Source organism: Leishmania martiniquensis, chromosome 19, assembly GCF_017916325.1.
Source record: "Leishmania martiniquensis isolate LSCM1 chromosome 19, whole genome shotgun sequence".
NCBI lineage: Eukaryota > Euglenozoa > Kinetoplastea > Trypanosomatida > Trypanosomatidae > Leishmania > Leishmania martiniquensis.
This window is the reverse complement of record NC_090154.1, coordinates 187,322-211,429: the sequence shown is the minus strand read 5'-3', so window position 1 is coordinate 211,429 and position 24,108 is coordinate 187,322. Positions and strand designations below refer to the sequence as shown.

The following is a 24,108-nucleotide window of genomic DNA, read 5'->3' as shown; positions in this document are numbered from 1 at the left end:
ATTCACCCCTTTCAGAGCATAAGCGGCACACCAAACGGATGGCCGTTGGTGTGTGCGTGTGCACGCCAAAGGGGAAAGGCGGTGCACCACGAGCGCCACGGAACAGGAAAGGGAGGCGCCGCCTTTGCATCTCGTTTACCCCTGCTTTGGGGGCCGTCCGCCCCTTATACACACTCGGCGTGCCCAGTAGGCCGCGCCGCTTCTTTTTCGGCTTACCCGTTCGACGCACTGGACGCAAGACACCCTCGCACAAAAGGAAACATTCCAACGCTCACCGAGCACACACGCACGCACACACGTACACACAAGCCTCAGCTCACCTCCCTCTGCTCGCACTACGGCTGCCTACGGGCTCTCTGGGAAGGAGCCCATCCTGCCGTCGAAGGGAGCCACGCGCCTCACTGACTGGCCTTGCCCCTCTTCGAGTGTTTCCTTGGACACGTTTTGTGCGATCGGCGCCAGACAGGCACCGGTGGGCTGCACGCCGCGATCCGAGTGGGCCACACACAGGCTCCGGGCTCGAGGGCGGAGGCGGTGGCGTCTGTCGGGCGTGCACTGGAGGGGGGAGGGGGACCCGGGCGCATGCCCTACCGTAGGAGCACGGGGTCGCCACGATGGTGCTCTTCGTGCCTCTTGTGCGGCACCGCAGTGCTGAACGGCCCCCCTTCGCCCACGAGGGGAAGCCCAAGCGCCCTGCAGTCGGGTTGGGGCGAAACGCCTCACGTGCCGCGCACAGCTGTCTGTGAGGGATTTGCCACGGAGTCGGGCCAGGCGGTGCCCTCTGGCGTCGTTCAGCCGATCGCCCCGCCACTGCAGAGAGCGCAGGTCAGCGTCGAGGGGGAGGGCACCGCTCCGCATCACCTCGGCCGTGCAACTCCCCGGCACCGCGCCAGCAATGAGCTGTGCGCCGACGCCAAGGAGTCCGCCAACGTACCCGATTTCGAGGTCTGAACGACAGCCCGGCATCTTCCCGGCACGAGGGCCGTGAGACCCGCACCCCTCCCCGCCCGCAGGATGCGACGCCGTGAGGTGCCGGCGGAGGCGTGTGAAAAGTGGAAAATGAGCGCGGGTAATGGAGAGCTTTCCTGCAGTAAATGTTCGCAGCGCAGGTTGCCGTTGTGTCCACAGCAGGAACGACACACGAAGGTGGTTAATGTGCGCCTTTCATCGCCGAGAAATAGAATGCGGCGCCCCATCCCGCCTTTGTGGTCGGCGCTGTGGCAGTCGTGTCGGGGCGCACAAGCGTCTCTGGTATGCCTCAAATTTTTACTTCGCTGGGATCCTCGGCGGGCATAGGAATACCCCACGCCTTCAGCTGCTTCTGATAAAAGGGAATGCCGTCCTTCCAGTCCGTCAGCAGCTCAGCCCCCTCCGGCGTGCACACCATCGTGTGCTCAAACTGCGCAGTCCGCTTGCCATCCTTTGTTGCACTTGTCCACTTGTCCGGCCATGTCACATCCTGCCACGTGCCGAGGTTGATCATGGGCTCGATCGTGAAGACGTGGCCGACCTTGATGAGGCCGGGGCTCTTGTTGTCCTTGTAGTGGCACACGTTAGGCATGGTGTGAAACAGCTTGCCAATGCCGTGCCCAGTGTAGCTGCGCACAACACTGCAGTTCGACTTCTCTGCTCGTGCCTCGATGGCGTTGCCGATGTAGCGGTACAGCTCATCTGGCTTCACGACGCTGATGCCGGCCATCAAGCAGGCGTACGCCGTGTGCACAATCTTCACGCTCTCCTCGTCCGGTTTTCCGACGAAGATAGTTTCGTTCAAGTCGCCATGGAAGCCCTCGAGGTAACAGGAGACGTCCAAGTTTACGATGTCGCCCTCCTCGAGTGGCCGGTTGTCCGGGATGCCGTGGCAGATGATCTCATTGACGCTAGTGCACACGGACTTGGGGAAGTTGTAGTAGTTCAGGGGCGATGGGTACATGCCCCGCTCGATCGTCGCCTCGTGAACGATGCGGTCGATTTCGTCCGTCGTGACACCCGGTTGCACCGCCGCGCAAGCGATGTCGAGCACCTCACGCGAGAGAGCGTTCACGCGTTTGATCTTGAGGATGTCACTGTTTTTTCGCAGCTGGGCGTTGTTGTAGTCCTCGTGCAGATTTTTCAAGCTGTAAACGGTCACGTGATTGTTGCCGCGCTCTCTCTCTTCCGACTCCGCCACGCCGTCGTTGCGGTCGGCGTAGTCGGGCCGCGCAATTTCCTTCGGCACCGCACGGCGCGGCGTGATCCTTCCTGGGCGAAGCGGCCCTGTAAAGTTGAAGAGCCGCTCATCCACCTCCGTCATGGTGGGGATGGTGGCGGGCAAGTTCTTCGTTTCGGTGTGCTTCAGCTTGTGCGCTGCCCAGTGCGCCTTGAAGCAGTCCTGCGTGCAGAAAAAGCTCGGCGGCAAGCCCAGCTTCTTGCAGGTCGGGCACTGCAGGCCAGCCGCACCGACGCCGCAGCCCTCACACGGCATTATACAAGAATGGAGCTCGAAAGAAGAAAATGAAAGCGCCGTGGAAGCGATGCCAGCGGTGTTGACGGGCCCCCGTTTCCCTTCGGATGGGTCTCTGATTTTTTTATATTCTGCTCCGTTTCGTCACGGCTGGATGGCGTGGGGGCTCTGCCGCGCTCCTTCAAAGACCGGTACGTGGAAGAGGAGGGGGTGGTGGGGATGTGGTGCGTGCTGAAGGGCAGAGGGAAGGGGGAGAGGGAGACAGAGAAGTTCGAAGAGAACATGCAAGCACTTCCATGGTGAACGAGAGAGACGCGCAGCGACCGTATCAACCCGCCAGAGGTCTAGAAGATTGCTCTCGTGCCATGCAGCGCGGTCTCCTCAACAATAAAAAGGCACATACGGAATCTTCTGAGGTAGGACTAGTGCGCTCAACGCGTCACGTGCCACGTGTGCGAGGCGACGCGTAAGAAAGCCGCCGCGGGTTGGTATTGGAGACACCAGAGAGAGGCAACTCGCCTTTCCTTTCTCCCCTTGCGCTGCCTTGTCTTCGTCGAGCGCCCTCCTCTCCAACCGCCTTCGCGGGTATCCGCCTCTTGTTCTTTTCTCTTGGGATGAGGGGAGAGGTCCAAAACTGCCTGCGCACTCTGTCGTGGCTTCTGAGGCCTTGGTTGCCATTCGTTTCCTTACGGGTGTGAGGGTGCCCTGACGCCAACCAATGCGGGCATACAAAAAGAAGAGGCGCGGAGGAGCAGGCGGAAGGCGCGTAGGGATAAAAAAAAATAAGCGACTGAGATGGCGGCCCTTCGACGAGTCGCATTGGCCTCCCTCCCGAAGAAAAAGAGGAGGAGCGGAACAGCGAGAAAAACGAATAGGAAAATAATAATAATAATAACGGCAGTCTCTCCAGTGGTCCGCTCCCGCCACTCTCACTCTGCGCCGCCGCAGCGCACACGCGCGGGGCGCCGGTCCTCGCCACACCAGCGGGCAGCGTGAGGGCCGGACGAGTGATGCCGACACGTCGTCCATCACATGCATGGCGCAAGCGCATCAGCTGTCACAGGCCGCCCCTGGGTCGGGGGCGCATGACCCTGTACCACTACAGGAGGTGAGGCAGCATTCGCATGGAGAGGAGGAGGGATAGGGGGCGGGTTGCAATGGGCTGGCATCGCAACACAGTGCTGTGCGCTTCCGTCATCAACGGCGAGGGTGAGAAGAAAAATTCAGCTGGAAAGCAAAAAGAGCGCGATGCGCAATTTGTGCACGCGCACACAGACTTTCGCTCTCATTCTCCGCGCGCATCGTTGCCGCTTTGGCGCTCAGCACATCTCTCCCCACCGAATCTGTTCTCCCTCCCCCTATCGTTGTATTTCAGATGACGCTCTTGGAACCCCCAGCAGCCTCCTTGGGGCTGCCGTTGTGTCGGTCAAGCCGGAGGTGGAGGCGGCGGCAAGATGGCGAAGTCACCACGGCCAACAGGGCCAGAGGACACAGGCACGCCAACACACTTGCGCGCTCGCGATGGAAATATGGCGCTAGTCGGACGCACCAATGGGCGTCACGGAAAGCGAGCACACACAGTACACATGAGGCTTTGAGAGCGCCGTGGAGCACAATGACGGAGAAAAAAAATAAAACAAAAATGGGTAATGAGCCGCGCGAAAAGAGCACAGCGGAATCGGCATGGAGGCACACACGCACAGAAGAGCTTTCAGATACGCCAATGGAAGACGCTCACAGCAGGGGACTGACAGAAATGGGGAAAACTCAGAGAGATCGAGTCAGAGGTCGCCACACACACACATACACACCTTCGAGTCCCTCTCCCTCTCTCTCTAGCCCCCCCCTACCCCACAGCCACAGCCTCCCCCTTGTGCTGTTTTTTTTCTTCGTATTCCCCTATTCGTACAAATACACGCATCGTCCACCAAACGGGAGACGAAAAAATGCGTCCGAGAGACAAGAGAGGAAAAGGTAAGAGAGGGCGAGGAAGCGCCGGCCGCAACTCGGAGCGGGCGCCCTGTCATGGAGCTTTACCCAGTCTGCGGTAGCGGTGATATGGCGCGTCACCATCTGGTTCTGCTCCCCTTCCGGAACGTAGATGTACGCTTTTGTGCCCACAGCCAACCCCTTCCCTCCTCCCGCCACATGAAAAAAAAACAACTTGGAGCGCCAGGGCTCGAGCAACAAATCGCCCGCAAGCGCTTCTAACACGGAGGAAGAAAGAGGAGAGCTACAGCAGTGTCCCTCGCAGCGGTCGCAGCAGCGGAAGTGAGCATCTCACACAGACACAAAACAACAAAAAGAAGAGAAGAGAGGGAAGGGAGGAGAGGGGGGGCGCAATCAGACGAAACATAAGCATGTATATGTATATATGTATACGTCTGTGTGTCGGTACGTGTGTGCCAATCGCGAGCAAAAAAGATTTCAGTGGAAGGGAGCCTCTCGCTGGGCGTGCGTGGCAGCCGTAAAGCAGAGGGGGGGGGGAAACATCGCATGTGCGCTGCTGTTCAAAGCACCAACCTACACAGGGGGCTTGTATGCAGGCTTGGTGAAGGAGGGAGGGGGGAGGAGGCCGATCCCAGCGCACTGTTCTCTCTCACTGGCAGCTCCGCGGCATATCCGCGGAGGGTGACTGACGGCGCCATCGACAGCGCTACTTAGCTTCCGTGGCACGGGTGAGAGAGAGAGGCGCTTGAGCGCGAAAGGAGCTCCCTACGTCTTCGTGGAAAGGGGGAGAGGGGATGGGCGTCGCACAAGCGCCATTCTAATGCCCTCCCCCCACGCTTGTGTGTGCCGACGACATTTAAAAGAGTCTGAAGGAGAGCACGAGTGTGTGTGTGTGGGGGGGTGGAGGAGGTATGGGAAGGGTCACAATAAGGCAAAGAGCAGCGTTGTTTGGCAGCTCCCTCCCCTCTTCCTTTGAAACGGCACATGGCAAACTGGCCCACAGTCACCACGCGCAGGGCGGCGCTTGATGAAAACGGAGGGAGGCTGGAGACAGTTGAAGTGGGCGAGGCGCGACAAAAAGAAAAGAGCGAAAAACAGAAGGGGGATCGCCTCATGCAAACACACACACACACACACGCACGCACCAGCAGCAGCAGCAACGAAGTCTCTAAAAGGCAACGGAAATGATCACAAAGAGAGGGAAGGGGGGAGAAGGGAGAGAGACGGGGGAGGGAGACGACGAGACAGAGAAAGTGCCATTTCAGAGAAAAAGAAATGGGAGCGGATTTGTCGCTTCCGCGCCTGTTCGTTAAAGCAGAGGGGACGGGATACATCTGTACACACAATACGAAAGGGAGGAGAGGGGGAGGGGGGCCTTATGATGAGCTCTCTCTCTATCTACATGGTCCGCATCCTGTGAATCGGCCAAAAAACAACAAAAATCAAGACGACTCCAGTCATTCGATGTTGTGCAACGCAAAATGTTTGTGTGTGTGTGTGGGGGGGGGGGAGAGAGACGCTCAAGCGTTACAGAAAAGAAAACGAAAAACGCGTCCGCACCACAGCACGCAACGCTAAGAGCGGCAACAACAAAAAGAAAAAGAAGTACAGAGAGAAAGAGAGCGAGAACGAAAGGTGAGGAAGGTGTTGCGCGGGCGGTGGGCCATCTCTTCCGCTTACCAGTATATACATCACCCCCTCACTCCCTCCCTCTTTCCTTCCAGGCACGCACGCAGAAACTGGGAAAAGGGGAAAAGAAAAGGCAAAAATGTGCTCTTAGTGAACGTATATTATCGGCTCTCCTTCGCTATCCGCATCCGCAGACGCGTCAGCTCCGCGCGCAGCACCTTATCGAAGCCGTCAGCCTGCAGCGCATTCGCCGCGGAGGGGAATTCGCCGTTCTCCGTGTGCGGGAGTGCATGATCGGAGGAGGCCGCCGCCATAGTGTTGGTGGAGGCGCCCAGTCTCGGCACGGAAGCAGACTCTGTCGATTGGCACCGAAGAAGCGACGCCTTGAAGTGCTCCCATTCTTCCTCTTCGCTGTCGTTGGCCAGCAGCGCGGCAATTCGAGGATCCTCGCCCAGGTCGGCGGGGAACGCGGCGCCGTCTTGTGAGTCACTGCCACAGATACCACTGAGTGGTGCACTCGTATCAGCGCCTTCGGTGGGGCCGACAGCGGCGACAGCAGCGGTTCCGGACAAGCCTTTCTGCGCCGCGTCAAAGGGTGGTGTCGATGGCGACGCTAGTCGGCGTCGCAGGCCCGCTGTCGCGTTACCAGCTAGCACAGCCCCCGTCGTGAGCGTTGATGCGTCGGACGTCGACGTCGCAGAAGAACCGAGTCGGACGGGTGCCTTGGCCCACAGCGAGGTGAAAGGACGAGCGACCCCCATGGCTGTCGTCGGGACGAGACGCCGCTGCGCACCACTGCGCGAGGTGGAGGGGCGAGTGTAGATGTGCTGGTTTGCCGCTTCCACTGCAGCGAGAAGGGGGTCGAAGACATCGGTGCCCCGCACACACGCCTCTACCAGTCGGAGCTCCTCAGCCAAGGCATCATCCAGCGGATCCACGTGAGCCGGAGTCGGCGCTGCCAGCGGTCGGCTCACCTCCCCTGTCAAGGGCCCGTGCAGAGGAGACGCGGTGCAGGAACTCGATACAGCGACATCCACAGGTACATCATTGAGCGTCTGCAGCTGCGGCATAAGGAGGCGCACCCACGCCGCCAAGACCGGTGAGAAGGGCATGTGCTCCATCTGCGGCGGTACTGAGGAGGGCACAGTGTCCGAAGCCCCTGTGCTCGCGCTCGCCCTGAGCCCCTCCTCGGCGAGCAAATCTCGATATGCCTGCCGCACGCGTGCTTGATGGTGGCACGTCAGCGGGTTCCCGAGGAGAGACAGGGCACGCACCCCATGCAGAGAGGAGAGGACATCACCCAGCTCCGCGGCGTCCTCGAGCAGATTGCCCTCAAGGTCTAGCACCTCTAACGTCGCGGCGAGCGCCATGACCGGGGCGACATCACGCACGTGGTTGAAGGGGAGATATAAATCCACCAGTGACGGACAGCACGCCGCGATGCCATGCAGGTCCGAGAGGTGGCATCTGTTTAACCACAGGTACTTAAGCGCGTGGTAGCCAGTACCGAGCTGGCGCACACGGGGAATGCGCGAGTTGTGGAGCTTCAGCGACACCACGGAGGGCAGATGTGTGCCGATCTGGTCGACGCCGATCATCGTGTCTGCATCCACGCGGAGCTCCGCGGTAAGCACCAGCTGGAGATCCTCCCAACCTGTCCAGTCACGCAGCACGTCAGCCGTGACGACCCGCCTTTGATACGGCGTCGGTGAGTCGTCCGCGGCGCGCTGATACACATGGCCCAGTGCCGCTTCTGACCTCATCGGCTGCAGCTCGGCTGGTGTGAGAACCGTGGCCGTGTCGACACTTTCCTCAAAGATGAGGCATTGCGCATCCGCCACTTCGTCGCTCAACGCGTGCTGGCCCGCCAGTGGCGTGGCCGCGTCCAGCTTTATAGATGCGCCAGCGTCGCCTGTGTGGATGAAAGACGCACTGCAACCGACAGTGCTGTGGCTACCGCGCGTTAAGCAGCGCTGCAGCGCGTCATTCGCCTCCAACTTGTGGTCCTCGGCCACCTGATGTGTCACAGAGGCTAGCAAAGGGTGCGTCACGGGTGCATCGACGGCAGCGTCGTGCAGAGCAGCCGATTCTACGGTGACGCTACCATAGCTAAAAGCTCCACGGGTACGCGGGGGCGCCAGTTCACTGCTCGCTGAGCTGTGCTGCGTATCGGTGGAGCTGATCATGCGGTGACGTTTGCCACTCCCAACGGCCTGTATGCACGGCACGCCAGCGGCGCTCCGCAACGTGCTCGGCGACTCGATGACGCCAGCAGCGGAGCTACCGCTTCCATCCGCCGCTATGGCTTCGCTATAGCTGTTTGCTGCAAGCGCATGCGGCGGGCCAGCGAGTCCCACTTTCTGAGGGAGCGGCGGATGCGCGTGAGCGGGCAGCAGTGCCGATTCGAGGTTGGCCTCGCACGCCGTAAAGATTCCACGACCTACGCGCGGCAGCAAGCCCTCATAGGCAAGGAGCGACACATCTAGCGGCGGACGTGCACTACCCGGTTCACCACATGCAGCCGCCCCCGCGCCGGGCACGTCGCCCTTCGCGTCATTGAAGCCGTTGGCCGCTGAACTGTCGAGGGTATTCTTCAACGTGTGTTGTTGCTGCACCGGCGAGCATAGTGTCGATGACGGAATGGGCTCCAACCGAGCTGGCGGCGGAGGCGACCTGCGTGCGACGCTCGCGCACGTGAAAAGACGCGGCCGCTGTGGCGGTGGTGTGGAAACGCCGCGTGAAGCTCCAAGGTAGGCAGGGTAGGCGCTACGACCGGCACCGCCGAGTACCCGCGCCGTTGAGGACGGCTGCGTGGTGTGCGGCGCAGGCATCAGATCCATCTGTTTCGCTCACAGAATCGATCAGCCCTGTCGCTGCTCCTAGCTTGGCGAGTGGGTATAGTGCTGCACGGGCTGGCACCTGTGTGAGCGTACGAGAGTGGCGAGGCAAAAAAAGGAGGACGACTTGCTTTGTTGGCCGCTGCCACGTTCTCTTGGACCCTCGCTATTCTCCCTGAGGCACGTCGGTAACGCGAGTGCGCCTCTGTAGAAGTCAATGCCGCCTTCGTCTCTGCTCACCACTAGCCCGCTCCTCGTCCGCGTGCCTGCGCGCCTTTGGGAGTGAGTGAGGACTTGAGAGGATCGTGAGCCAAGCAATGTGGTGCGGTAGTGATGGATGGCGGCACACTGGGAGAGGGACAGGGAGGGGGTGAAGAGTACCCGATGCGCGTGCAGCGCACCGGCGCACCTACGCGCGGCTGATGCCGGGAACCAAAAAAACTGTCAGCCCGCAAGCACGGGTATCGAACGCCACTGGCGCCAATACAGCACAGGCAAATAACGATTCAAAAAAAAAGCCGCGAGTGACACGGAAGGCCGCTTAACAGAACTAAGACCATAGAGTGAATGGCGCGACAGAGAGGGGGAAGCGGGAGGTGAGGAGCGCAGCGCTCAGCAATACCCAACCAGAAAGAGAAGACAGACAGACAGTCAGGCCGAGAGAGAGCGATCAAGGCGCGTTCGCAAGTCGACAACAGGACACACAAGCAAGGCGAGATGCGCCTGAAATGGTGGCAATGTGAGGGTGTGAGCGCGCGACACGAGTGCGACAATTGGTCGTGCAAAAAAAATATATAACTGTGCGTCTCTATTTTTGCTTGGCCCTTTCTTCAAAGCAAATGTGCTGCACGCTGAAAGGTGAAGGTGAGGGAGGGGGGGCGAGGCAGGCAGCCAGCCAGACGGGGGTCTGGCCGCACGCGGGCGCTGTGCAGCTTTGCGGGTGTATGTGCTTTTTGACGAGAGTCGCCTACGCACCGTTGTGTTCGTGTCTGCATGTGCAGAGAGGGAGAGAGAGAGAGAGAGCGGATGCGGCGATGGAGAGAGAAGGGAAAAAAGGAGACGTGAACGCGCGTTCGTGCGCGCGTGTGGAAGTTTGGGGACGGGGGAGGAGTGCAGAGAAGAGGCCCACGACGAGGGTGAGGGGGAAAGAGAGGCAAGGCGATCGCTACTCAGCGCACAGGATGGAAAACATGAGCAGGCGCATGAGCGCCTCAGCCATGGGCCCACATGGGGAAAGCGCCACACGAAGCGTCATCGTTAGTCCGGCGTGCGGTGAGATTGCCAAAGTCACCTCACTGGCCAAATGCCAACGTGCAGGAGGAAGGCCGTTGCCAACGCCCCGATAAAGAAAGGAGCTTTAGCTGCTGCCCACTGCTCTCTAGCGGCCCCTAACAGTGGGCACAATAAGGCAGCAGGACCTTCCACTGATGCCGTTGCAATCGATCGCAGCATCCTGTGGCACAGAGAAAGAGAGAGCTAAGAGAGGTGCGTGGAACGCGATGGACGCGGGCCTTGCGTGGTGGAGGCACGGGGAGGCACGGCTTAGGGAGACGGGTGCATGAAACCGAGTGTGTGCGCAGCTTTCACCCAATGCGCCCGTGGGTGTGCCTATGAGAGCGAAAGAGAAGACCGAATATGACTGACATAACTATACAGAGAGTGAGGGCGAAGGCAGAGGGAGTGGCGTGCTTTGCCATAAGCACGCATGCACACACACACACACGTGTACACCGCCTGCTGCGCGCAGGCGCACATCACTTATACATGCGTACATAGCCGGAGTTCCAGGCAGATCTGAAACGAAGAAGACATGAAAAGGTGGCGATGCCACAGTGCTGGGGGAAGAGGGGGCCAACATAGAAAAGGACAAACGACAAAAAGAGAAATGATGAACAGATTGGAGGCGGAGTGTGCTGTACATCGGCTCTTCCGACGGAGAGGGGAGGGGCTGAGGGCAGTGGGCATGTGAGCAGAGGGCGGGGTGAATGCAAGGAGGGGCGGGGGACGGGGGCGGATACGCATCCTGCCCGGGCCGCGACGGTGGCCGCGGACGAACGAATGGAAGCCGCGCTTGTGATGACAAGGCAGAGGGCGGGAGGACGAGAGCGAGGGGCGGGGGTGGAGGGAGTCCAACCAACCCAAAGGAGGGCGCTCATACGCACAGAGGAACGATGCGCAGAGGGAGACCGAGTGACCACTCACGTGTACATATACTGCCATCGAGAACACAGTGGTGCTAGCGCGTGCGTCCACCCCACTCCTCCTTTCTTCTCGTATGTGCCCACCACGCCATACCTAGGCCGGCGGCGCTGCAGCAAAGCGGCCGGTGCACTTGTAGGTGATCGTCGCCGCTGGCACGTAGCGGAGGTACACGTGCTTCTGCTTCTCGATTTCGTGCCTCTCCATCAAATTCATGGCTTCCCACCGCCTCGCCCGCTCCCGCTTTATGTGCTCATCAATCAGGCCATATCCCGGTGGTGTCGGCACAACTTGCTTGGCTGCGTAAGAGGGCGGCGCCACGCCACTGCGCTCGAAGCGGTACCAGTGCCAGCACCGCTGGATGCACATCGCGCTCGCATCCATCAATTCGCGCTGCCAAACAGCTGCAACCTTTAGGGCCTCGACTTTTTCAGCATCGCGCCGTGCCAAACGTGCTCGCACTTGGCCTTCCGTTCTGAATCGGCGACTGCGCATGCGCTTGATCAACACATACATACGGAACGTCCGCGCGATGATGCGCGCAGTCTTCTCGAGGTACACCTTCGTCAGCTGTTTTGTGCGGGCCTTGATCGGGGCCTGCTTGCTACGGTACAGCCGCTGCACCACACCTGCATTGAAGTCAAGATCCTCGTGGCGAATGTTCTCCGTCTTCCACTCGGCACGGGAAAGACTCTCTGGCGTCGACAGCGCCAACGCCCGCTGCGCGTTCCGCTCCCGCGTCTTTACGTTAATCGCCTCCACCTCGTCTTGCGTAGGGGTTGGCACCTCGGCCTTCCCTTCCCGGAACTGCAATAGGGTGCGGTTCGACGGCGGTTGTCCGTCCGTCACCGCCGCATGGTCCACAGCCATTACATGCGTATGGGCCACTGCGGTGCAACACGGACGGCGCCATGGAAAATACGGGCGATGCTTGCAGGGAAGTGGCTCCAGCGCAGGTGGCCACTCCGACTCGGGCAGGCCCTCCAGTTCGCACTGGCGGCGCTGTTTCTCTCGAAAGTACCGCCGCACCGACCGCTGGATGCGTACTGCGGCGCCTTCATAGCGGCAATGCTGCCAATAGATCATGTTCTTGGTGTTCTCAACTCGCGCAGAGATGTAGCGCGCCATCCGCTCCTTCGCCCACTCTTTCCGAAGAGCGTGCAGCTGCCGTCGTCGGCATCGCGCTTTCAGACTGCGCCACCAGCACTGAATGTGCCGGGCACGGTTGTTCAGCACCTCATCCATTACGCGAGCCTGCTGAAGCCGGCGGCGGCACAATACCCCTCGCCACATCCGACTCACCTCTCGCTGGGCACGATGCTCCCGCTCGCCCGCCGCGGCAATGTCATTTTCGTACACCGGACTGGGACGAGGTCGCCGCTTCACTCGCGGCGGCATATCGGAGGGTGGCTGCGGCGACGCGAAAAGGGTCCGCACCGGGTACCGCACGTCCTCGTATAGGCCAGGGTAGGTGAAGTGCTGTTGTGCGACAAAGACGGCGCCACCCTTGTTGCTTTCAGTCACCACGAGACCGTACTTGACGTTGGGGGCACCGTCCGCCTGCACAGAATCCGCCTCGGCGACGGGGTGGGTGGCCGCCGGCGAGGCGCTGCGGGAGTCACTGCATGACTTGCCACGGTGGCCGGCGCCCTCGTCTTTGCCACGGCCACTCGGCTCTGCAAGGCTGGCGAGCTCACTTACGTCCATCGCCGCCTCACTCCCGATGTGGGCCACGCCGTTCGGTTGGAACGGTGGATGGCTCTCCCACGCGTTGGGGGTGAAGAGGGTGCTCATAAGCTCTGCCTATGCAGCTTGGTGGCCGTGGTAGGGGGTGGAAATTGTACGTGTGGGTGGTGCACGAGCTGAGAGAGAGGAAAGGCGCGTGCGAAGATGAGATCAGTCAGGAAATGGGGGACGACGTGGCATCGCAGCACGCCTGCGCACCAACAGAGCCCAAGAGAGGGCATGGAGGCTGAAGATGAACGCCTCCGCAATGAGATGGACGTAGGCCTCGGCTCCCTCCAACTTGAATGCCACGCGCCCCGCGCACGCGTTGGCGGTCATCGTTGGCGCGGACTCTCCGGTAGCTCCTGAGTCTTCAGAGGGAGGGAGGGGGACGGCAAGTTCAGAAAAAGGCAAAGGAAAAAAGAACTGGCATCGACGGCACCATCGGGAGCGCCGTGGAATCGTTACAGACTCGCCAGCGCCGACGCAGCAATGAGCAGCAGACTCATACCCCTCAAACATATACACACAAACACACGCGCAAGCACACGGATCGTACCATTTTCTCTTGTCATGCTGTTCAGCGGCGGCTACCTCCCCCCCAGCCTCCACGTGGACGGCGAGTAATGTAACCTCGCTGTGCAAAGTAGCGCTGTGTATTCGCGCGTTGCCGCTCCCTCTGCGAGAGAGGCGCCAGCGTATCCGTGGCGTGGACGGAGCCGCTGCCGCTCGTCTGGTGCATCAAGGGCGTCACGCCGCCTGTCACCTCACCTGAGGGTCGAGGCGTTGCGATCCCCTGCCCTGAATCAAGTTGCACTACTGTAGCCAAGTGGGGTAGGGGCGGGGAAGGCAACGGCGAAGGCGAGCGAGCCGGGGTCGTGACGATTGTCTCCGCGATCACCTCATTCGCCGCCAGCAGCTGCTGCACACGGGTATGTGCGATGTGCGAGAAAGACCTCTGGACAACAGCTACGGCAGCCTCGACGTTGACAGGCTCTCGCAGAAGAATCTGGTCGTAGCAGCAACGCACGCCCTCACCTAGGAGGGCCACCGGTGGGCCGGGGGAAGTTGCCACGTTTACGGCGGTTTCACTTCCGCTCCCCGTTACGAACATGGGCCGCGTCGCCCACCGATGAGCGGCACGCTCTGCGTCCTGCTCCACTGTCTCGACCGCATCCGCCATGAGTGCGGCTACGATGCAACGGTCCACCTCCGCCTGCTCCTCCGCCTTGTAGCGCAGTCGCGCCTGCAAAAGATCATCGTGGGTAAGCACCGTGCCTTCGTCCAAGAGGTCGGCGGCGCGTATGCGCTTGTAGGGCAACCCGCTAAGCCGCGCCACGCGGTGCAAGAAGAATGGCGCAACAGTGTGGCGAAAGCGGAGTCGTATGGCAAGGAGACGCAGCGCCTCGAGCAACGCCTCACGCTCCAGCACGGCAGCGCGCCGCTCGCGCCGCTGAGAGGTGTCCGCGCACTCGTTCACCACAGCAGCAGCCCTGCCATCAGAGCCATTCTCAGTGAGCGCCGGCGCGCGAAGGGGTGACAACGGCGCCGGCGGCTGTACCGCCCCATCGACGGCTTCCGCTGAGCTGCAAAAGAGCTCCCTGCGGGGGGCGTAGGCTGCCGTCGTCGGCATCGGGAGTCCAAACTGATTGCGCTCCGGTGAACACTCACGCGACACATCCAGCGTCGACACGGATGCCGGGGAGGCTGCCGATGGTGATGGTGGGGCAGACCGGCCACGGCGGGCGAGGTAGGTTGGAGGGTGAGCTGCGGATAGTGGAAAAGGTCCTCTGGCGCCCTTTTTTGTTGGTGACGAAACCCGCAAACTGAGTTCTCCACAGAGCTGGCGAAGTTCGGCGTTCGTCATGCGCGGCCACACACTGGCGCGCAGGCGCTTGTCCAGAACTGTAGGCATTGATGAGCACAGCGGCACCGCAGACGTGGTGAGCAAAGGAGCCTTGACAGCCCCGGTGAACGGACCGCGCGGGGGCGACACGGGTGGCAACGCGAGAGCGGTGGTCGAATCTTCGCGGAGACAGGAACAGGGGCGTGGAGAACGGCTGGGCGTATCGCGCTCGTCGTCGCCCTGGGAGTCGGTATCCCCTTTATCACTGCCGGAGGTTAGCTCTATCACCTCCACAGCTGCGGGCGCCGAGGAGCACACTCGAGCTGCGGACAAGCCCCCGCCACCAGCGGAAATAGAGTGCGGGTGCACTGCGTTGATGCTGGGCGAGACGGCCCTTCCACTGTCACCGTTGTCGGTGCTGTTCTGAGTGCATTCCAGCGCGTCAATGCCGTACGCCTCCCACCACGTGTCGCTGGTCGCCGCACTCTCTCTTTCTTTGAAGTCCGCAAGGGCGGCGTCTGCGAATGGGCGTTGCTGCATTGGAGACGCGGAGTCTTCAGCCGACCAGAACGAAGCAGCGGTGCTGTCGCCATGCGCCTTGGCTGCAACCTCGACCATGGCAGCAGTAGCAAGACCCTCCTGTCCCCTTCGTGCTCCTCTCATGTCAAGGTGCGTGGAGAGGCGCTGCGTGCCGGCCGTCAGGCGGCCGACGCTTTCGCAGCTGACGTCACCATCCTCGTCGCTCTCGTCCGTCTTGCTCGAGCGGGGCCCCACCGTCTCAGCAGCTGTCGGAGCACCAAGAGCCCCTGTACCGGCGCGCCCCTCGTCCTCTATCGTGGCAGCTGGCGGCGAGGGGAAACGGGACCGCAGAACGCTCGGCGCAGCTGTGGAGCGCCCCGTCATATGCGCTGATGTATCAGAGCTAATCATGTGCGGCAGGGCTGCCCTGCCAGCGCCCACACGCCCTGGTGCAGCTGCAGAAGTCGAGCATGCAGCACACCTAATCGCATTCGCTCCCACAGACCAAGATGCAATGGGTGAGGGGGGAGAGTGCCTGCAGAGCTCCATGTCATGGATACTGCTTGCCTCCCCGCGCGCCCAGTTTACAAGCCACGCATGCGTGCTCAGTTTCCCTGCGTCACTTACGGGGTCGTGCGCGATCGCTGCTCGTACTGTGGGAGGCATGGGCTGCACAACAACGCATAAGGGCACGCACTTGCTCTCCACCACCGTGCTACCGAGGTCCAGAGCTGCTGCGGCGCCAATGGCCTTCACTTCGGCGTTGTACGACCTCAGCGCCTCTTGAAGCGCATCTTCGAGGCGGCTCTGCGCGTCGGTGAGTCGGCTCTCTAGTGAAGTGGCCAACTGAGGAGCGCTCTGTGTGGTGGAAGCGGCACCCGCTCGTGAAAGCACCGAGCCTGCTGGCTCGCTATGTCGCGGCTGTGTTGCGCTCTCGTGAGATAGCGAAGAGGAGCATGGATGCTGATGTTGCTGCGACGCTCTACCAGCTGCGGTGCTATCAGTGAATGGGCACTGCGCTGCGGTCAAGCGCGCGCCAGCAGGTATCGCTCTACTGGCCTCCTCCTCCTCCGCTGGCGACCCCTTCACACGCAGTGACCCCGCGACTGGCTGAAGTGGAGGAAGTACCTGCACCTCAGCGCAAGCGGAAAGGGCGCCGAGGGATATGTCGCTCATAGTCACGAGGCCATTGCAGACGGGGTGGTGAGACAGGACAGTGACAGAGTCATCTCTGGTGGCCATATCGCCTAATGCACTAGATGGTTCGCGCACTATGGCTGGTGCCAAGTGTGCGCGTGTCGACTCCTCCCCACGCACACCGTTAGAGCCATGCAGCGCCGGTGCCACAGGCTGTTGCTCCCCCGCTTCGCGCAAGGAGCACAGGATGGATGAGAGGCGTGAATCACTCGAATAGCGCGCGGGTGATAGCACCGCACGTGGCAGCCACTCCTCCGACCGCGGCGACACCTCCTCTACCCCAAGGCGCTCTCGGCTCACGGCAAAGGCTATGCTCTCTCGCTGCGCATCTATCGGTAGACCCTCCTTGTCGGGCAGCGCAGCATCGGCGTCACCGCCCACACACACCTCAGGTTCAGGCGTGCTCGTCTCACGACGGTGCAACAGTCCGTGCCCTTCACCGCATCCGCTTTCGCCGGCCGTCCCGCCAGTTGCGTCGGTATCAGCGTCCTCTGCATCCACGTCGTATGGAGCTACTGCGGCTGCTGTCGTCGACGTCGCGTCCGCGGGCTCGCCGTGGTCACGGCGACCTGAGCGGCAGCAGCGGTGCCGCGCAGCCCCACGCCGGCGTGCGGCAGCTTGACGAGAGTGGCTGCAACGATACGAAAGCTGTCGCATCAGTTGGGTGGCACTCGTCGTGAGTGAAAGGAGCAACGAGGCAGAAGACCCTGCCTGCGGCGGCGCCACCTCCGACGAGGACGCGACGGCGCTGTCGCTTGAGACGGAGGGCGGACTTGCCCTAGTGGTGACGAACGCGGTGATGGGCGAGCAGGACTGCAGCGCCTTGCACAGCGCAGAGGGAGGAAAGCATTCGCTTCCACGCACGCCTCCGCCGCTGTCGAAGGCGTCAAAGAGCACAGTTGACTGTGGGCCCCTGCCGCTGCCATTTTCGGTCCCACACACACCCCTCTGCTGCGTAGAGGGGCTCACCACGCCAGCGTCGTTCGGTTTGGCAGCGCGTAATTGACCTCTGTTTGCGCGAGCCCCTTTCGCCATTCTTTTCGCATTGCGGTCCTTCTCCAGTGCGCGCCGCCGCATCTCCGCGGCCTCTGCCTTGACGCGACGCGCCTCGTCACGCTCCCAGCGTCGAAAACCTCGAAGCAGTTCATTTTGCTGCTGTAGCGACGCAAAGGGCCCCAGCAGCACAGCCACGCCCATGGAAGTGGCGCCCCGCTCAGCCAAGTCTTGCATTGACCGAATGCCAAGGTCATCAATGAGGTGAGCAGCGTAGCCTTGCAGCTGCACACTCGTCAGAAACTGTACGACGGGATGTGACAGCGAAAGCCGCGGCGCCGGCGACACGGCGAGCTCCCCCTCCTGTAGCGCTGGCGGAGACGAAACTGAAATCGGGTCGCGCGGTACAGGCGACTGCGCAAGGGTGCTGGCGAGCGGAGTTGTGGCTATGAAATTCTGGTGGCTGCTCGAGCAACGAGGTGGCGTCGCTGCTTCCTCTTGCATGTCGCTGCTGACAGAAGAGCTGGAGGTGGTGTTGTGGCGAACATGACAGTGCACAGGCGGCGTTTCCGCTTCTGCGCAAGGAGCAACTTGCTCTTGGGGCATCGGATAACTGAGCGATGGGCGAGGCAGATTGTCGCTCGGCGTCACAGCCGCATCCGCTGAGGTCGAGAAAGGGGTCACCTTGACCACTGAAGGGGGGCTTTGGCGGCGCTGCTTCGGCCTGGGCAGCCCACCATTCACCTCCAGGAACCGATGTAGCAGAGACGCAGCATGACCAGGCTGAGACATGAGAAGCCACCATAGAGAAAAGCGCTGACGGAATTCTCGTGAAGGAAACAGAGATGTGTACGATGACAGTTAACGCAAAGGGGAGCAGACGGCAAGCACGCCCAGGAGCAATGCCGAATGCGCTCTCACGTGTGAAGGACAAGGTCACACACACACCCACACACACACACAGCAGCAGCAAGAAGTAGAGGAGGAACACACCCGCTTGGCACGCCAGCATGCGCCGTGGAGAGGGGGAGGAGTGTGTGCGAATGCGCGCGACAGGTTAACCTGCAGGTGCCTGCCTCACCTGCCAGCACGGAGGAGGCTGAGCAGTCCGGAAACGAGAAAAAGCAGACGTCCCAATAGCGTTGGTTATCCCCAAGGAGGGAGGGAAAGGCGGTGTGCAAAGAGGCGCTCCGCTTTTACCGTCTTTTCTATGTGCGTGGCGGCGCTTCTCTACCGCGTATGTGTGTGTGTGTCAGGGAGAGGGAAGGGAGCCCTCCGCATGGGTGCGTCCATGCCCGTGATGTTGGTCCGCAAAAGGCTGTCGAAGGGAACACACTTGTATGGTGTGCTGAGGAGTACAAGAGAGTGGGTGGCCCACAACAGCGCGGAGCAGAAGAGCACTGGACATGTCTGGTGGCGGGAGGTGGGGGGAGGAGAGGAGGGCGCATGAGGGAGGCCGAGTGAACGGGGTCAAGAACCGGAAGCGACGCCGTCGCACATGCCTGTCTGTGTCGCCGGCGGTATACGCATGGGCATGGGGTAGGGGAGGCGTTCGCGCGGTGCATGTAATTTCTACTTATCACGCTGTCGCTGGTGGTAAGGTGCCTGCAGCAGCAGCAGCAGCACCCCTCCCTGCCCTGCCTCGGCAGCAACATCCGGTGGCCCCAACGGCATAGTCATCATCCGTGAGTAGACAAAGCCGAAGTCCACGGCGTCTCGAATGATCGCTCGCAGACACCATTGAGCACATGGCAGAGTCTATCGTGCGAAAGCGGTGAAGCGGTGATATCTTTGCCTCATGAGTGGGCATTGGGAATCACACACACACACAGAGACAGACAGACGATAAGCACTGCACACTCACATGCGCACACACATCTGCGCGCGCAGACGCTTCGACGAGGTCCGCCTTGAAAAGGAGGACCACAGGTGTTTGTGTGTGTGTGCTATTTCTGCCCGTGGCTGTGCTCACCAGAGGAGCCGGGGTGGGAGATAGAGGAACTATACATGGAACGTCAGCGCAGCGCCCACGCGGCACGGACTGTATCAGAAATAGCGACACCGGCGCACAGAACCCTACGAGGAAATGGAAAGCCGATTCAGCTCCCGGTCTACCGCCTCCATCTCAGCAATCACTGTGCTCAGGTGGCCCTGCAGCTCCCGCTCCCGTTGGCATCGCTTAACTTTGTTCATGCTGCTTTCGCCATAATGGCCAACGTGAGCGCCGCTGATGCCAAGCCTATCGCCGACGGAGGCTGCACTAGGCGAGGAGACTAACGCCAGAGGATGCGAAGAGGCCGTGCCGGAATCGCTTCCCTCACCGCGAGGGCAGCCCTCGGAGAGTCGTGCTTGCGCGTCAGACGCCGCAACCGCCTCAGCATCGCCAGAGTGTGACGAGGCACCGGCGCCGGGGCTAGGCTCCCGGAGCTGCGCAAGCTCACGCTGCACCTCTTGCGCCGCCTGACGCAATTTTGCGAATCGATCTTCGAGCTCCGTGCGCGGGTCGAGGCGGTGAAGGCGGGCACGCTGCGCCCCCGTCAGCTCCTTTGGCTTGGGCAGCTCAGCGCCATAGGCCATGACGTCTGCCAGCCGATCTTTCTCAGCCTCCGTCATCGCCGGCCGGGCAAAGCGGTCGCTAACGGGCTGGGGCCCCCCACTGCACGCCTCCTCCGCCGCTTCAATAGCGGCCTTGGAGCGGCGGTGCGGGATTTGGCGCAGTCGCCAGCGTGCGTACTCCTCCTCCGTGGGCCTCCTTCCCAGACCGACGCGCGGCCGGTTTACCGGTGCCTTAGACTTGGGAATGGGCTTTGGGTGCACCTGCGCTGCTTCGGCGGCCTCACGCTCTTGGCGTCGACGCGCCAGCAAGGCTGCGAGCTGAGGATCGAGGGTGCTGGGCTTGGACGGGGAGATGTAGCAACGGTAAATCGCCTCGCCGGCGGGTGTGCCGCGACCAAACGTGTTGATCGCTTTCTCCATTGCCGTGGCGTCAATCACTACGCGGCAGAGCAGCTATGACGGATAAAATATCTGTGTCTGTGTGTGGGGGGGAGAGGGGAGAAGGGGAAGAAAAAGACGCAGGCAGAGTGTGGCGGCAGCGGCTGTAAATGTGGCGTGCCACACACAGTGGACAGCACGAATGCGCTTGTAGATAAGATCGAGGGATATATATATATATGTTTGCATACGTGGGTGAGAGGGAGAGGGAGACACGACAAGATGGGAGCAACGAGAATGGGGTGAGAGGAAAAGCGACATGCGCATCAGAAGGCCCGGCGACCGCGAAGGGAGCCGGTGAAGAGTGGCGCACTTCGGCTCAGCCGAGAACGGGAAAGATGAGACGAGCGACGCTAACCGCCATCCTTTCTCGAGTGAGAAACAGAGGCTTAAAATGCGAGACGCGCTCCCCTCCATGGAATGGAATGGGGGGCGGAGAACGGTGAAAAATGCGGTTTCGTTAGCACCTCTCTCCACGCTGGAAAGGTCGTGGCCCTTTGTTGAAGAGGCGTGCCACTGCCACACTGTTTCCCAAGCGCATGCGCACCTCTCAACGTAACCACCTCGTCCTCTCTCATCTTCGCTGGCTAAGCAATCTAGCCCACCACCAACCTGACACCTGTGTGGACGGATTTATTCAGCCCCGCCGATTCCGCTCCCGAAAAGTCAGCCATTTTTTTCTTTTGCTAAAGGTGGTGGAAACCCGCACAAACACCCGACGCACATAAAGGGCGAGCAAGCGGGATGCACCGTTGAAGTTGTGTGATCGACTACGGCGACCACCGTATTCCGCCACAGCACGGCCGCCTATCAGCTCGACGGCAAAACCATTACGGATAAGTAAACTACAACAACAACAAAAAAAAAGAGCGTGTGTGCCCCCAGGCAAAGGGGGTGTGGCGTACACCGTCGCTTGTACACACACACGCGCACGCACGCAAACACCGCTCGGCTCAGGAAAGAGAAATGCCTGGCCACCTGGAAGCGGTTCTTTGCCTCCCTCGGCATCCCTCCGTCCCAAGCAGCCTCCTCAATTGCCTGCGGGCGCGTCCTTTTACTCATACCACTGCCCACTCAGTAGTGCTGCAAGTCCAGCAAGTGCTCCAGCCGACGAGACGCGCGGCGTGTGAGGAAGCGCGACCACATCTTATGGATCATGAAGGAGAACCAGACGCGACGTCCAAACAGCCCGCCGACAAGGAAAAGGATGAGCGAGTAGCTGGGGAACATAATGAGGCAGTACATGAGGCGGTAGAGCCACGGCCCATTCACCCACCCAGCCTCGTCGGTGAGCCCGAGAAAGCCGTGGTGGCAGAGGTACCGAATCTGCGGCCGCACAAAGTACACCGCGGCTGACCCGGCAATCGAGAAGACGAGGCATATGATGAACTGCTCCGCTCGTGGCAACTTGAAGAGGCGCCCCTTGGCGGGAACACCCTTGACGTAAACGATCTCCTTGTGCGTTCGCCAGTCCTTGCGCTGCGGACCGTGCGAGACAGGATGCGGAGACGTTACTTTCGCCTCTGCAGCCCTGCCAGTGGCCGAGGCTGCTTGCTGCTCCGCTTTGGCTGATGCGTCGGATGCGGCTCTCGTGGAGCACTGCCTCCTCACGCAGCACAGCGGCCGCGGCGGAGACGCCGCCAGTGATGGTCGTGCCCTGCACAGCGGAGAACCTGCCGAGGGCGCGGCAATGCGGTTGAGGCTGAGGCGAGCGAGCATAGGGTACCGTAGGCGTTGCGCGGTACCTTTTGCCTTTAAATGTGCACGCGCTCAAGTGCGGCGGCGATCTCATAATGAAAGGCGTAGAAGTGCGCGCATGTGGGTGGCATTGGCGGCCCATGTGCGATTACCAGAGGATGGGGGTGGGGAGAGGGATGTGGGAAGAGCGCGCGAGAGGAGGGGGGTGACGAGGTGTGCTGCGCGAAAGGTGCAAGCGACGCGCTCATGCACGCTCTGCGCTCGCCCGAGAGAGATTGGGTACCGCGCTGCGCGTGAAGCGAGCGCCGTTTTTTTCAGGTGTCTTCTCGCCGCACCACTATTTATATCGGCACATGCTCTGAGATGAAAGCAAAAAGGGTCCGGACCCCAGATGCCCTCGGTCGTTGGCGTAGCGATGCACCGCTAGAGCAGTGGTTGGGGAACGGGAGAGTGTGCCCTGGGCGCGCGGAGCATGCGTGCTCAAGACAACCTCTCTCCACTCTCCTTTCCTTCGTCCGTGGCTCCTCTTTTTTTTTCCCTCTCCCTCTCTCTATGGGAAGGCCAAACGGCGACGACACATCTACACCGAGCCGCACACCGACACGCCGACCAACAGAAGCGCGCGCGCATTCATGCGCCGGTGCACTATGACGGGGAACACAACAGCAGAAACGAGAGATTCAGATAGAAGGAAGACAAGAACAAAGGAGAAGTTCGCTGAGGAGGAGGGGGGAGAGAGGGATGCCGGCGCGAGGGCCGCCACAGAGGAGTGCTCGACGTCTGGAGAAAAGAGGAATGGCCAACACACGAGACACGGGCACCACGGACGCTTACAAGATAGGAGAGGTGCATGTGGCATCCCCAACACCAGCACGGCCATCAACGATGACAGTGCAAGGCGGCACACAGGGTGCTGGACTCCAACACGGAAAGGGCGGCTTGGAGGAAGCGAAGCGACAGCGTGGACATCTTGGCAGACAGGCAGTCGGAAGAGAGGGCAGGAAGCGGCAGCAGACAAAGTATTTAGCGAAGAGTGAAAAGGCGTTCGCCTGCATCTCAACAGAGGAATCGAACGAAAAAAAAAGAAAGGGGGAGAGAGACGGCCAGTAGACGGACAACAACAGCAACAACAAGAGACGCACATTCGAGTCGGAGGGAGATGGAGAAAGGGATGCAGAGCATCGATAACATCCTCGCTGGGGCGCTGAGGAGACCGTCGCACTCCCACTCGCGCAATCACACGCACATGCACACACGCACACACATGTGCACACATGGCCCACAAAGAGAGGTTTTGAGAGCGCATGGGTAGGCAGGTGGACCAAGATACAACGAGGCAGTAAACGAAGACCCGTGAGCGGCTTATAAGGGCGCGAGAACTAAAACGCAGTACCTGGTGGAAGTCGTAGTGCAGGATGAGGAGGAGAGGAAGGGGCGTTTCCGTCACAACCCATCGATTATACGCGGAAGACGAAGAACCACATCTGTAAAGAAAAAATTAACTGCTCGACAAAGCAGGCCAACACACACACACGCATACATACATATATATATATATGTATATTATCGTACCCTCACACTGGCGTTCCGTTGCAGCGTTGTCCATGACAACCCTTCTTCGGCGTATGTGCATGTGTATGCCCGGTGCACGTTTGTTTGGCTGCTTGTGGGTAGCGGCTCATATACGACGTGTTCGTCTGTCCCGCACTTCTCACGACCGTTCATAACAGACCCCTTCGCAATGCTCCCGCGCGCGCGATGTGGTTCGCTTTTTCTTTCATTTCGTTTTCATGGCATTCTCAGGTATTTTTTCTTCTCTGTGTGTGTGTGTGTATGCCGGGAGGGAGGGGGAAGAGGCGATGCTCGCTGCAGTGATTGTTGGCAACGCGCGCGTGTGCCATACAACTGGGGAAATGGCGATCGAATTGGAACGGAAAGTAGAAAACAAATGGGCAACTGAGGCGCACGACATATAAAGAGAAATATGATGCGATACATTCTCAGTCATCGGCGAGCGGGGGCACAAACATCTACTACAGGACAGAGGGAGGGGGTGGGGAGAAGAGGGCGGCGGCACG

The 24,108-nt window shown here is 60.7% G+C and overlaps 5 protein-coding genes across 5 annotated transcripts; all 5 read right to left on the bottom strand.

Moving 5' to 3' along the window:
* Positions 1-1,258: 1,258 nt before the first annotated feature.
* On the bottom strand, positions 1,259-2,464 carry LSCM1_06243 (uncharacterized protein; the record flags this gene model as incomplete). Its single annotated transcript, XM_067323674.1, has 1 exon — positions 1,259-2,464. The coding sequence occupies one exon, from the start codon at positions 2,462-2,464 to the stop codon at positions 1,259-1,261; it is 1,206 nt and encodes a 401-aa protein (XP_067179303.1).
* A 3,719-nt stretch (positions 2,465-6,183) lies between these two features.
* On the bottom strand, positions 6,184-8,862 carry LSCM1_06242 (uncharacterized protein; the record flags this gene model as incomplete). Its single annotated transcript, XM_067323673.1, has 1 exon — positions 6,184-8,862. One exon carries the CDS (start codon positions 8,860-8,862, stop codon positions 6,184-6,186), a length of 2,679 nt encoding a protein of 892 aa, XP_067179302.1.
* Positions 8,863-11,154: 2,292 nt separating this feature from the next.
* On the bottom strand, positions 11,155-12,852 carry LSCM1_06241 (uncharacterized protein; the record flags this gene model as incomplete). Its single annotated transcript, XM_067323672.1, has 1 exon — positions 11,155-12,852. The coding sequence occupies one exon, from the start codon at positions 12,850-12,852 to the stop codon at positions 11,155-11,157; it is 1,698 nt and encodes a 565-aa protein (XP_067179301.1).
* A 6,562-nt stretch (positions 12,853-19,414) lies between these two features.
* LSCM1_06239 (uncharacterized protein) lies at positions 19,415-20,314 on the bottom strand (the record flags this gene model as incomplete). The annotated part of the gene is made up of 1 exon (XM_067323671.1): positions 19,415-20,314. The coding sequence occupies one exon, from the start codon at positions 20,312-20,314 to the stop codon at positions 19,415-19,417; it is 900 nt and encodes a 299-aa protein (XP_067179300.1).
* A 1,165-nt stretch (positions 20,315-21,479) lies between these two features.
* LSCM1_06238 (uncharacterized protein) lies at positions 21,480-22,172 on the bottom strand (the record flags this gene model as incomplete). The annotated part of the gene is made up of 1 exon (XM_067323670.1): positions 21,480-22,172. The coding sequence occupies one exon, from the start codon at positions 22,170-22,172 to the stop codon at positions 21,480-21,482; it is 693 nt and encodes a 230-aa protein (XP_067179299.1).
* Between the last annotated feature and the right edge of the window lie 1,936 nt (positions 22,173-24,108).